This window comes from Netta rufina (assembly GCF_964035555.1).
Source record: "Netta rufina genome assembly, chromosome: 14".
NCBI classification, from domain to species: Eukaryota; Metazoa; Chordata; class Aves; order Anseriformes; family Anatidae; genus Netta; species Netta rufina.
The window spans coordinates 16140122-16154564 of NC_140137.1; the positions used below are offsets into that span (position 1 = coordinate 16140122).

Genomic DNA, 14443 nt, shown 5'->3' on the forward strand with positions numbered 1-14443 from the left:
ACCAAGGCTTGTTAAACCGCTTAACAGATAAGATACGGCAGCAAAGCTATGCCTGGAGAAGTATTCAGAACTGTAATGGTTCATTACATGGTAATTAAAATTTTACTCTTTGATTCTTTCTTTTCTTTAACTCAAAATCACATTCCTGGCCTGCAGGAGTTAGGGAAAATTATTCAGACTGGCCTTTTGGTTATTTGAAATATCTCTTCAAGCACTATAAAGATAATATGCATACAATAATGATATTAAGACAGGGTTGTAAAGATGGGTTTATAGAATCCAAGGATTTTGGAGAAATCTGTGAGATGCTCTCTCTGTAAAAAGACATGTCTTTGTTAGGGAATGCATCGTGTTATTCTCTTAACATATGGGGCCACTTTAAATGTGTAAGGCTGCGTTATTAAACTGTCGTGGGAAGTGTAGCAGGAGGAAACCCAGGGTAATTGGCTGCAGCTTTAGATGCAGCAGCCTGCTCATTGGAGAGCAGAGGATTCTCTGAGATGCTAAAATTAGACAATCTCCGCCCTCCAGAAATGCTTCTGGAAACAGCAAGGAGGAGAAATTCTGACACAGAAAGATGGGGGAAGGAGCAAAGTGCACAGGACGCTGCTGGTGGAGAAGCTTCAGCGTATACGGGTGCACAGAAGGATACATATATTTTTCTCTAACTTGAGCAACTGGCAAAAAATGCACATAAAAAGGAAATTGCAAGAAAGTTAGTGTTTTACAAGGATATTAAATTCAATGTTTCTTATGTAATAATCTGAAGTATTCACTGGGGCTCAGGAGGCCTTTGAGCTGCTAAATCTAACATTGGGCTGTCAGACATACTCATTTACTTTGGAAAAAAATGACTCTTGCTGCATTAGCTGAACTAAATGAAAAAGCAGATGAACTTGCAATCTTTCTACCAGCCTGTTTTTCATAAAGCGTGTTTCTCCATTATCTGAGTTGTTGCTGTGCTTCTAATGCCTTCAGATGAACTGTTGGATAAGCAATCTCTGTCAAGGCAGCAAGCATCGTATGTCCGTATTAATGAAGGAAAGTCTGCGGCTGATCAAGTCTTGTGCGTTTTCATTTCTTGGAGCCTTTGTTTTTTCAAGTTATGAGAATAAAAACAATTTCAATCTTTGATTTCTTAAAACATGCTTCAAGCTGGCTGGAAAGAGATGGTGTGATTTTGTTTCTCATTTGTATTTCTACATTATTTACATGTGAAAAATAAGGCACGGTGCGTCTTTCTTACACTAAACCCACCTTTTGCAGTACACTTACAGTCCTTCTGCTAACCAGGGGCACGCGTTGTCAGCATTTATGCCTTTTGGCCTCGTGTTTTCAGTCAGACTTCATTAAGAAACGATGCCTGCACCGGTGGCTGTCGGCCCAGCCTCACCTCAGGGGCTCCTGAAGGCCAAGGGGCAGCTCCTGCCGGAGGTGTCAGCCACCCCCTGGGCTCGCACCGTTTCCGATAAGGGCGGCGGAGGCCCGAGGGCGAGGAGCCGCTGTTGTTATCGGCTCTGCCGGCCGGGGCACGCCCCGATAGCCAGGCCCGGGGGGGCGCTGAGGTGAAACCGGGGGGGGACCCGGGGAAGCCCCGGGACGCGTGGGGCCGCCCGGTGCGGGCCCTCAGTCAGAACGGGGAGGCTGCTGTTTCCTCGTCGTGTGTCTGTGATAAAACCAGTAGCACTGGATGGAGACTATATTTAAAAAAAAAAAAAAAAAAAGAAAGCAGAATGGCGGTATTGAGGAGCTGAGGGCTCGGGGCGCTGTGCCGGAGATCCGGCGGGGAAATAAAATAAGCGCTGCCACGACAAACACCGAGTTAAATAACCCGCAGAGCGCTTGCGCGCTGAAAGGCTCCTTCCCTTCTCAAACCCGCCAGCTCCCCCACATCGCCTTCCCCCTGCTGAGGGCACTGAGCCCGCTGCGAGCTCACGGCTCGCGGGGCGGTCCCGAGCGGGAGGTAAAACCCGGGCTTTGTCTGGGCGAAACAACAACAAAAAGCACAACGGGCACCAAAACCCTCCCCACGCATCCACCACCCCTCCTCTACTCTCCTATTTATTACACAAAGAGCTCAGAACGGGACAAACGCGGGCTCTGAAGCGAGCTTTGGGCAGCAGCCCCTTCGCGCCCGGGCTGTGGCGGCGCTGCCCGGCCGCCATTTCGGAGCCCCCCCCGCGCACGCAGGCAGCGGGGCCCGCCCGGCGCTGGGGCGCGGAGGCCATCTTGTGGCCGAGCCGGGCGGAGCCGTCGCCTAGCAACGGCGGCGCAGCGGGAAGGTGCGTGGCATGGCGGCCGGCACGGGGCCTGAGGGGACCGGGCTGCTGTGGGGTGAAGGAGCCGCTTCCTCGCCTCAGATCCTTGGGGCTGTCGGGGCAGGGAGCTGCGGCTCCAGGCTCGCCGGGTGTGGGTGGTTTCAGCCCCGGTGGGTCTGTGCCGGCAGCCCCCTCGCTGGGGGTCCGGGGTTGTTCCTGGCAAAATATCGCCCCGAGAGGGTGGGGTGAGAAGAAAAGTGGTCATAGTTCCTAGGAAAGGGCTTCCAGGAGTCACAGAGCGGTTTTGTAGCCTAACAGCTTGCTAACGGGCTGATCCACTCAGTTAGGAAACTGGCACTTTGTCTCAAGTCCATGGGTATGAGAATTAATTAGCAATTGGGAAATACCCCGCGGCTTGCAGATGGATCAGGTCCAAGTGATAAATCCCACAGAGCATTCTTCGTGCATAAGGATACAGATTTGGGGGTTGGTGGAACAGACGGGTTTTAGATGGGGAATGTCGGGGTACTGCAGTGGGCCTGGCTCTTTTTGCAGGTAGTACAGTCTATGGGATGTTTCTCACATCCATTGTTTGAGTTAGTGACATTTAAGAGTAATTATATCTCATGATTACCTAACGTTTAATTTTGGCATATTTTCTACAAACGTTACTCTACTAGAAATGGGAACGTGAATTACAGGGTGCTCACTAGTCCAGGGAAAATCTCACGTGGATGCTCTGAAATTGGGATATTTTGTTCCTAGAGCGCACCACGAGTGTCACTGCAGGTCTCTGAATGGTGGAGAAACCCCAAATGTCATGAACTTATGTCATTGCAGTACAAAAGAGGCATTTGAGTTCTGGCTTAGAAGCGACGATGCAGATGTTAATGCCTGAACCTCAGATTTTTGTGGAAAGAACTCTGGCCCTCATCAAACCAGATGTCGTTGATAAAGAGGAAGAAATAGAGGATGTGATTCTCAGATCAGGATTTTTGATCGTTCAGGTAACAGACTGTTCCAGAGAAAATAATTGCAGTTTGTAAGTCAGAACAATATTTGTCTTAACTTGCAGCCATCAAGACAGTAACTAAAAGCTCATGTGCCCAGAAAGCATTTGTGTTTTTCATGCCATTAGCTACAACTGCCAGATCAACAATTTTGCTGACCATGGGAAAACGCAGACTTTGTTGATAAACTGGGATTTAGCAAACATATGTAGCAGATAAGTGGACTCGCCAAAGTAACTCTTTGGAGAGTGTCTACTTTCCAGCAGCACAGTGTTTCTTGTACCCATTTGCCAAGTGAGGGCTTCCAGAATTAATTGACCTAGGTTGGTGTCCAATTGTGGTCTGACATGTTTTTTGGTTTCCAGAGTTGATTTCTTTTTGGTTTTGTTTTTTGGTTTTGTAAATAGGCTTTGTGAATGTTTAAATTCAGAACAAATGTTTCGTTTAAATAGGCCTTGCTGAGTTCTTTTTAAATTTGGATCTGACACAGTGGTCATGGGAATGTTGCCTGGAGCATTGCTGCAACCCTTCTGCTACTTGGAAAGACTTTAAGGTGTGATTTTCAGCAGAGGTTGTGTTGAGGGAAAAAAGTTGCCTTTAGCTGGCAAGGAAATGAATTCTCTAGGCCCTCTTTTAGGGGGCTTGTCACACACTGTCTTTGTAAGAGCAGATAAAAAAAAAAAAAAAAAAAAAAAAAGTATTAAAATAAGCCAGAATCCCTAGATGACTTTGAAGCAAGGGATATGTCAGGATCTGCGGCAGGGAGCAGCCAGCAATGCAGCTCTGTGCCTGGCCGGCAGTGTCAGTTAAACTCTCTTCCAGAAACGGATCGTAGCAAGGCAAAAACCCTTCCTCCAGGTTACCCAGCGGGGCGGCCGCTGGGTGCCGCTGTCCTCCTCCTCCTCCTCCTCCTCCTCCTCCTCCTCTTCTTTCTCCTTGTGCTGGGGCAGTAGCACCCTAGGTCACGGCACTTTGCTCCTGCTGAGCTTCTAGATATAACTTTATCTCCCTATCTCTTTATATCATATGTTTATTTTTTTTTTCCCCTAAAGGTATAATCTTTCATTCTTGTAAATGTCTCTCTTTTCCTACACTTTTTTTTTTCTTTCCCTACACTTATGGTTGTTTTATTTACAGAGGTGAGATTAATTAATTAATTAATTTATTTTTAATGAGAATACGTTTTTAGTATCTTCTGATGCCGCCAGTAAATTTTGGCACTGAAGCTGTTAGGAATCTGAATTTGCATTACTATGTATCATGTAAGATCAGGCTCAAAGAAAGCACTTTTTAATACATTTAATTCTCTTTTTTTGTGACTGCCCTGTGCCCTCTGATGGATAACCTGCTGAACTTGCAGGCTAGGCTGCTATTGTGAAAACATAAAGCCTAAGAATGAAAAACAATTGCATAATTAACACTGTGGGTTGAAATCTATGTAAAAGTAGAACGTTATTGTGGAACAGCTGAATAATTAAATACCGTTGTTATAATGCTTTTCGCGTTTACTATACAGTGCCCTAACTACTTGAAGTCATTCAGCAGGTTTAAATGCTGTAGTTTGTGTACACTGAAATCACACCTTACTCAAATGGCATGTTTGTCTGCTTAATTAACACAGAAACTTACTGCTTTTTGGTGCTCTGTGCCTCAAAGAGGATCAGGTATGGGAGAATCGATTAGTTTGGAAGGTTACTCCATGTCTGTCAGGCCTGCACTTGAAAATGTGACTGTGACCAGAAAATGTGACCAGAGAACTGTGTGGTATCTGTGGTAGCAAGCTATCTTAATTTAGCAAGATTTTTTTTTTTTTTTAATTCTCTTTTATTTTACACTTATTTTTTAGAAACGGAAGCTCCAGTTAAGCCCAGAGCAATGTAGCAACTTTTATGCAGAGCAATATGGAAAAATGTTTTTTCCCAATTTGACAGCCTACATGAGCTCTGGACCTCTAGTTGCTATGGTTCTTGCCAGATGTAACGCAGTCTCGTACTGGAAGGAATTGCTCGGACCATCAAACAGCATAAAAGCTAGGAGGACTCACCCTCACAGGTAACTCACTGGTTTGCCGTGGTGAAGTCAGGAGGGTTTTCTCATTCTCTTAAATGAGACCTGAATTTCTCTGTCTCCCCGTCTTCTTCTCTGCCTCTTTCAGCTGAGATGCAGATTTAGATCAGCCTGTTATCATCCTAAATTATGTGTAAAATAACTTTTAACCCTTTTTACTTTTTTTGGAGTAGGCACAGTTAACCCCTTTTTCCAAGAATGCTTTGTGCGTGAACACAAATTTTAGGGTGCTACTCAATTTGTTTAAAAAACAAAATCAAACCACTGCTTTGTTAACTGGTCCATGTATATTGCTTTTTTACCCCGAGGCTGTTGAGAGCTGAAAGAGATTTGCAGCTGCCTACCAAACAGTTCTTTCTCTTGCTTTTAGTTTAAGAGCAATCTATGGGACTGATGAGCTGAGGAATGCGCTTCATGGCAGTCTCAACATTTTCTCAGCAGAAAGAGAAATTCGATTCATGTTTCCAGAAGGTAAAATGGTGCAAACAATGTATTGCCCATGTTTGGGAGGATAGCAGTCTGCTCAGTTGTTGATTGTCGCTTTTCAGACTCTAAATATAATTCGATTTAGAAGGGCTCAGGTTTGTTTGCTTTGTGCAAATGTGTATCTCTTTAAGTTGATATTCTCTGCTACAAAGTGCATACCAAAATCAATTTGAAGAGCTATTATAGCTACAGAGACTGCCTCGACTTTTCAGACTCTGTAGTTTGGGAATTGGAGTGACTAAGGCTGGTAAATGAGAGGAAATGGGAATCTGTTATACTCCAGCATGTTTTTCTGGCACTGTCAGCCCAGGGACTCCTGTTGGCTCGAGGAGACTCACTCCCTTGGGCTGAGGATGAGTAATTCCTGTTCAACAGTAGCTGAGTGCTCACATTACAGTGCAATTCCAGAGTTAAGTGCAAAGAAATGGGCCATAGCACCTGGACAGGCTGGGAGATGATCTCTTGTTTGTAACATTTGAAAGATGATTTTGGTCTCTGATAGAAAGATGCGAGGGAAACTGACCAGAAAAGCATCTGCTTTGTCGGCTGGATCCCTTAGTTTCATAAAAGTTGTTACACTTCCCTACAGACCATACCTCCTGTGAACTATGGCTCTTTTCTTCATCTTGACAACAAAGCTAGGCTTAGTGTGAGATTTAGGCTTTCAGAAACCAGCTTCATACTGCAAGAAGGAAGTACAAAACATGGAATATATTGTTTCTCTCCTACACCCAATGAATTTTCAAGGATATAGGTGTTTCCCCAGATGATCCAAGTTCCTCTCCTTCCATAATTGGCTATAATTAGCAAGATTACCTCAGGGACGTTGTAAAGGGATTTAAGTAGTTTCTTTACAGTTGGCTGTGTGAGAAGCTCTACCAACCATTGTGTATTATTAACTTATATGAGTCTCTGCTTACCTATAAACTACTGTTGAAAGAATGCCTTTTTTGATCGTTCTACAAACTGCTGTCAAATACCTGTGGTTACTCTTTACAGTGATCTTGGAGCCAGTTCCAGCTGGGCAGAGAGCTAGGGATTACTTGAACCTTTATGTAAATCCTACCTTACTAGCAGGGCTCACTGCACTTTGTAAAGAGAAGCCTGCAGATCCTATGGTACGTACAGTGTATCAGCATCATGTTGCGTGCTTTGTGATACGTTTCCTCTGTGTTAGAATTCGTGGTCTCTGCAGGAAAACTCCTCCTCTGTTAAAGAGCTGTGCTCCTTTAGCTACCTGGTAATGAGGTAGCCAAATAACATTTGCCTTTCAATAAGTTGATTTGTTTGGTAACAGATGAAATGAGGACCTGGACTAAATGAAATCAGCTTTGACGAAATGACAGTTGTTTTTGGTGACTTTGCTAACTGTTGCTAGCACATAGTAGCTATAGACATCTGTAAAGGTAAACGGGCTATCATACGATGCCAAATACACATTTTTTATTTTGTTTAATGTTTCTGAGGTGAGTTTGAAATGAAATAACTCTAATAATAGATTCTAGGTAAGATTAGATGTTAATCACACTGGCAGTAGTTATGTGGTTGAGTAAAACAATGTAGAGTTTGTAGCAAACTGCCCATGTTTTGTCATTGTTATGCTTTATTTCATAATATTAACTTCATCCTTCTTTAGGATAAACAATTATCTCGACTGTATGGCATTGATAACATTTATTTGGGCTGTTCCGTAGTTCACCAGGAAAACTAATTAGGTTTCACTCAGAAGAATCATATCTTGAATAATCAAACTGACCTATGGAAAATTCTGTCATCTTAACCCTTTCTATTTAGCAAGTTGTTGCATCTTGCACTTCTTTCACAAGTTATTCCTTTTAACCAAGAATTTCATACAAATCACATATCTTAGTGGAAAGACTAGAGTTCATTTCTTGCATTTTTCTTTTCAGGCCCTACAGAAATTGGCTTTCATCTGGGAAAATGTGGGGGTTTCTTTGTTAGTTTTATTTTTTATTGGTAGTATTCTTAAAGTTCAAGTAATTCACACCAGTACTTCTTAAAGAATACTGATAATTAATCAGTGACAATTTACTGGCAGCTGTGGTGGATTCAACATCAGTTTTCTAATCAACATTGCATTTTTCTGAAAGATTCCACAGGGAAAAAGAAAGAAGCCTTAAAAATAATTTAGAGGTATTTCTGTGACCTGTGTGATATACATGAGGTCAGATTAAATGTACTCTGATTGCTCCAGTTTTGTAATCTGTTCACTTTATCTGTATGTCTGGCACCGTTAGCACAGAAATCTAGAAAATAGGGATGGAAGGTTCCTGAAGTAGTCATTTCATCCACCCCTTTGCCGAAGGGCCCAACCAATTGTATGTAACCATTCCTAACTGATGTTTGTCTGGCCTGTTCTTTAGCACTCCAAATGATGGAGCATCTACTGTCTCCCTAGGCAATCTATTTCAGCACTTAATTACACTTAGATGAAAATCTTTCACTAAAAGTTAGCCCAAATCTCCTCTGCTCTGGTTTTAAACCCATGACAATTTTTGTTTTGTTTTACTAGCCCCAGAGGACATTGTGTCCACTGTAATATCTCCTTTTATCTCCTTTTTTTTTTTTTTTTTTTTTTTTAAGCAATTTATTGCATATTTGCAGTGTCACCATCTTTTTTTCCCTTCAGTTATTTCTTCACTATATTAAAAAAAAAAAAAAAAACTTATTTTTTCTATCTTATCTCGTAGGCCACATTTCTCTGAATCTACTTGTTTCCAATTAATCTCTACAGTTTCAGCACAGTTTCCTAGCATACTTTTTAAACCTATCCTTTTTGTAACTGGTAATTAAAGGAAAGTGTTGCTTACCTTACTGGTCTACTATTCTATCAATTCTTTCACTTCAGGATATGGTACCTGTTTTACATAGCATTCCAGAAACAAATCATTGACGGCCCTGTGAAGTAAATAAGGATGTGTTAAATCTTCTCTTTACAAGTGGAGAAATTGAAGCAGAGGTTACTTTGCCTAAGGCCAGGCCAAGACATTGGCAGATTAAGTTAGGACTCAAGACATTCCTACCTCTCACATTCTTACTTAAGTACAATTTGCTGGAAAATGTACAAGATGAATTTCAAAAAGTCCCCATGTTTTGTTTTTAAGCTTAAGGCATTATAACATGATTTCAGTGTAGAAGACTGTGGCATTGTTAATGAATCATTACTAGATAGGCTATCTGTAAGTGTTTCTGGGAATAATATTTTAAGCACTTTCATACATATTGTACAGCTTCATTCCAAAACAGAGTTCAGTTTATTTGAAGTATGGCCAAAATATACACAAAGACAGACATTTCCAGGAAAAGTTGTCTTCTAAAGATCAGTGTGAGTTATTCAAAAGCAATGCAAACTGTGAAGATTTAAAAGAATGTCTAGAAAAATCAGGCTATTTGTAGGTTCATTTTTTCTGAAAGGTCTTCATTTTGCAACACAGTAGGAGAGTGCATCAGAGGCTTCAAACAAGGCTCTAAATAGTTTTCCATACATTAAGTAGGGAAAAAAAAACAAACAACAACAACAAAACAAAATTGAAAATCTGTGTTTAATTTTTCTTTGTTATACATCCAGACTTGGCTTGCTGACTGGTTGATTGAACACAACCCTAATAAACCCAAGCTACGACATCAAATCACTGAAGAAGAGCATCGGGAGTGAAAAACATCGCTCAGTGGAAACCACCTCAAGCATTCAAATTACAGATCTATATTATCATTGGCACTGTATCCCTTCGGTGTACAATTAATGTAATCTGAAGTAAATATTGTCTTAACTACCCATGTCTTTGTGGGATAAACCTTTCAGTTAACCAGGATTTAAGTTAGAGTAGCTTTTCTGCTGACTTGGAGAATGCAGAATTACCTGATAAATTTACTGTGTCAAATGATTAGAAAAAGATGAAATGATCTTGTGGTGTTACTTACACTGCTGCTTTCCCCAGTCACCTTGTTTTGTGTGTTTGGGGAAAACAAAATTATTTAGACCACTGCAGATTCCTCAATGCCATACAGCTGGCCCATCCTTTGTGAAACTGTGACTTGTCTCCAGCACTTGTCAAGAGGTGCAAATCCCATTATGAAGGAGAGGAACCTGAATGTAACTTAGAAAACAGGTACTGGTGGCATCGTATTAGCAACTTGAGAATTTTTATTGTTGGTTACATCACCGAGCTATGGTCACTCTTACAGATCATTCACTCAAGACTGATGTATTTTGTCAGAATACAATTTGAAGGCCTTAATTAAAGCTACATTGAATGTACATTTCCTATCTCGACAGAAAAAAACACAGTGGTTATAAATCAGTCTCAGATTTCCATTAGAAGTCACAAGAAGGTTTACTTTAGTCAAGGACTAATGATATCTTCCAACACTTGTTTAAAGAAAGGTGTTTAATTGCAGCAGCTCACCTTAAGGGTGTTTTCTGTGTTCTACTGCACTTAAAAGGTCTGCCGCTTTCTGCTGTTTTCCTTGTATTCTTGGTTACACTTGGACTTTAATGTGTTCTGTTGGAGAATTTCAAGCAAATGCATTAGGGGCTGTGTTGTTCAACAGACAATGTGTTAATCATGCACTATTATCTATTATTAATGTAATTGGACTTTTTTTGGGGGGAGGGTGAGACATGCTTGGGGGCCTTTTTTGATTTCTTACATGTTGCATTTGCCCTGTTAACTTCAAGGTTTGCATCCTATGGCTTTCCTGCCTTGCATGGAGAAAACAATGTTGTTCTGCCAGCTCTGAAATATTAGTATTCTTTACTAATACTAAATAAATAAACAACTTCATAGTTTATTTTATGACAAGCCTTGCTTGATTAATTACCAGAAACATTAAACTTTTTTAAAAATCTAATTGTTTATCTTTTCAGTGGAGTAAGTGACTGTTGCCACCCCAAAGAATAAACATACAGAAAAGCAGTCCCTACAATAGTGAGATCTACCAGTCTTGAGACTTAAGAGTTTTTTTTTTAAAATAGGTGTTTTTTTTAAAAAAAAAAAAAAAAAAAGCCCAAAACCTCAAATATGAAGAAAAAAAAAAAAAAGAGGTCATTAGAAATCCTCAGAACAGATCCCTTTATACCTAGTTTCTTTTGCCTACTATTATTGTTCCCTATAAGCGTCTGATTGCTGCAATTACGGGACAGTTGTGCATTGTGGTTTCCTGTCGGCCAAACCAACAATTTCTCATTTGAACCCAACAGAAACAAAAATTCAGTGAATTCACAATACATTCTCCTTCATTTTTTGTCAGCTATGATGGTATTTGCTTCCTGATTTTGATGTGTTGCAGCCTGACAACAAATATCTCCTTTAAGTTACTGCTGAAGTTCTTAGTTTGTCTCTTGCGACAGACCTGTGTTGTGTTATACCTATAGAAGATTTGTAACTTCCCCAGCAAATATGTGGGTTCTGTGGTGTACCGAGAGGGTAGGAGCAAGGGCAAAACCAGCTAAAGTTACCAATGTTATTTCTATAACCATGCAATATCAGTCATTCAAGTGGATGTCTGTTATGGACTTTATTCTCTAATATTAGAGCTAACACCTTCAATCGCTGACTGGTGTTCACTTCCATTTTTTAAAGGGAAAGAGAGGAGATGCATTCATCCCTTGGATGCCATTCTGCTCACTGTATCTATACACCTCACACAGGTATTAATCCAGAAAATCTCACAGCTGGGATGGTGAGGGAAGCTGCATCAATACGTGAGATGGGGGCAGAAGGTCAGTCCTAGGGATACCGAATGGGCAACCAACCTGGTCCCCTGGGGGAGCTGTTACACCATAGGAGAGGCTGTTTGAGGCAGTGCTGCTTCCGTTTCAGCTGGTCTTCAGGATTTTATTTGGCACGGAGCTTGGCCAATGTTATAAATCCACCTCAGAGAAAGTGTAGCTTTAGGAAAAACAGATGAAATATGTCTTAAAATTTGGTGTCAGCAAGGCAGGCTACTCTGTGAGAACTGGTGACCTGTCCTTTCCCTGTTGAGTTAGAATAATTATCTTACCCATTGAGTTTTATTGGGTATTTTTAACTTTGAGGGAGTTCATTTTAGTTTTACTGCTTGGGTGCTGGAACAGAGCTATGTCCATAAAACCAGCAGCTCGGTCTGTTTCCCATAATTCTGTTTTTTCAACTTTCTTCTGGAAATTTGCTTATCAGAGGCTTGCTATTACCTGCCATGGAAGTTGTTATTGGTACTCTATAGATTGAGCTAGTCTGAAGTGTATGATTGTTCAGCCTTCCTGTCTCATAAGGGATTCATTATCTTTAAGAATAGACCAGTTAAACTGCCAGGAACCTTGAACATACTTTAAAGATAGCAGAAACCTCAATCAAAGCCAGCTCCCCTTTGCCTGTAAGTCAGAGCATTTCAGCATGCCAAGCTTCAGAAATGAGTCAGTGTCCACAGCTCAGGACTTTCATTCAGTAACTTTAAACAAAGTGTGTTGCATGGACATTTGCAAACCCTCATCTTTTTCACTTAGGAAAAGAGGAGAGAATTTGTCTTTCTTCCTTCATTGAAGTTATTAATTGTGACTGTTCTTCAAACAACTGTGGTCTAAGCAAAATTCATAGATTGATAAATTGATGGATGTTGGTCGCATGGCACTATATGGAGGGAAGGAATGACTCAATCTCTTGCTTTTTTTTCAGTGCCATATTAGAATAGCAGAGTCTATTTTTAATCTATTCATTTATTCATAAGGGCCTTAGTTAATAGAAATTTGTTAAGCCAGAGCAGTCAGATCGGGATAATTCATGCTATTCTGGTCGCTAACTGTTGGTCATTTTTGGGCTTACCTAACAACAGCTCACCCTTTGAAAGTTCTGTGGTGAAAATGCTGTTTTTCCACTTTCCTTTTTTTTTTTAATATATATAATAATGCTTTCAAGTAGAAATCTGAAGAGTAATAATTCTTTATTTTGCTGGAAAGAAGGACTCTGCACATCATAAAAAAGATAATTAAGATAACTCTCCATTATTTTTCCAGCGCTGTTTCCTTTTAGATGACTGTCTGTAGACTCGTTCATGGACCAGAAACAGGACTTCAGTCCCTTCACTGACTGCCTGCTAACTTGCTTTACTCAAATGGACTTAGCTTAAACTCATGTTGCAGTGCCCATCGCAGGAAATAGGTACTTTCTTGTTATGCTGTCAGTGAAATGGAATAAATGGGTGTCTTTTGGACGGAGCACTAATAGCAGCTACCCCTACCTAGAAATCTTCTGTAGCCTGGACGAGCTCCTCAGGGTGCGGAGTGTCAGCAGCAAGACTGATATGCTGAGTCTCCTTGAGAGGGTGCCTGTCAAATTATTGTTATGCTGCCTCCTGCCAGGTGATGGTGGAGATGCTGCCGTGGGCTCAGGGGAGAGCCTATTGTTGGATTCTGAGCCAGAAATAAGGCATTGTTGTGAGACGAAGCAGTCGGTGGGAGAAGACAGCTTGCAGACAAGTGGGTGAATGATACTTTATTAATGATAACACTGAGGGATTAAGAGTTATCTTCAGTTTGCTGCTTGTGAGTGTTTTATGGCTGAGGGAGGGAATGCTCTGGTACAAAGGACTTCATGTGGTGCTTTGTGGGGTATGCTTACATTTGTCTTGTATGGCACTGTATTTTCTCCCCTGAGAAAATCTGACTGACTCTTTGTTTAGCAATGGATTTTAGGTTCACTCACTCCTGCTTTACTACAGTACTATTCTGAAAACAAGTTATTAAAAAAGAAAAAAAAAAAGTGTTACCACGTCTGCAACTTCTTTACCATCATGTTTACTTGATTTAAAATTCTTTTCACCTGGGATTTCTGAGTCAGCCTGGCTGGATCTTCGGTATTACTAGAGAGAGAAATTGCTAAAGGCAGTTGGGTGCAGTCTGTCAGTCCCAGACTGCCTGGGCAAGTGCTCACATATGAACTCACCCTAAATTCCAGGGAATTTTTATGTGCAAGAGCCTAATTTGGTTCTAAATTCTCTTGGCTTTGATAAACTAGTCTGCAAACCACCCATGTTTCTTTATAATCTATTTATAGGCAGTGCCTAAGTTCTCATTTCCTTGCAAGGAGACGGTTGTTTTTTTGTGACGTTTCCAGGATCCGCACTGATTGTCAGGTTAGGAAATTCTGCACTTCCAAAAGCAACATCTTACTGCCCTGCTGGCTCTCGGTTCTTATCTTGTTTAGGTGTTGTAAAAGTTTTTTCTTACTGGGTGGCATTCCTGTTGCAGTGTGAATGACGGCAATGTTTTGTACGTCTTGGGGTTTGTTTCAGTCCTCATCTCTCTATGTGAGAAAATTCCCAGGAGTATTTAACGTACGCGTGCGGATAGATCTCCTGCATGCCCCATAAAGTAGTTTACTACAGGCCAGTATAAAGCAGTCATTACAGGGTGATGTTTAAACTTCTGAGATTAACACAGTCTCTCGATTGCACTTACTTATTTTTATAATGTGTAATTTAGCAACTGAACTGTGAAAAGTTATGGTGTAGGAAGGACTCCCTAAAAGCATTGGTCCCAACTGTGCTTTCAGTTGCTTCACTGTCAATCCAGAGCAACTCCGTTCCCTTATTTAAAATGGAGAAAGAAAATCTGAGAGCTGCTCA

At 41.1% G+C, this 14443-nt stretch overlaps 1 protein-coding gene across 1 annotated transcript; it reads left to right on the forward strand.

The window, feature by feature from the left end:
* Positions 1-3130: 3130 nt before the first annotated feature.
* Positions 3131-9540, forward strand: NME5 (NME/NM23 family member 5). Its single transcript, XM_084295018.1, has 5 exons — positions 3131-3265; positions 5115-5320; positions 5706-5806; positions 6821-6939; positions 9411-9540. The coding sequence occupies exons 1-5, from the start codon at positions 3137-3139 to the stop codon at positions 9495-9497; spliced, it is 642 nt and encodes a 213-aa protein (XP_084151144.1). The 5' UTR covers positions 3131-3136; the 3' UTR covers positions 9498-9540.
* Positions 9541-14443: the final 4903 nt, after the last annotated feature.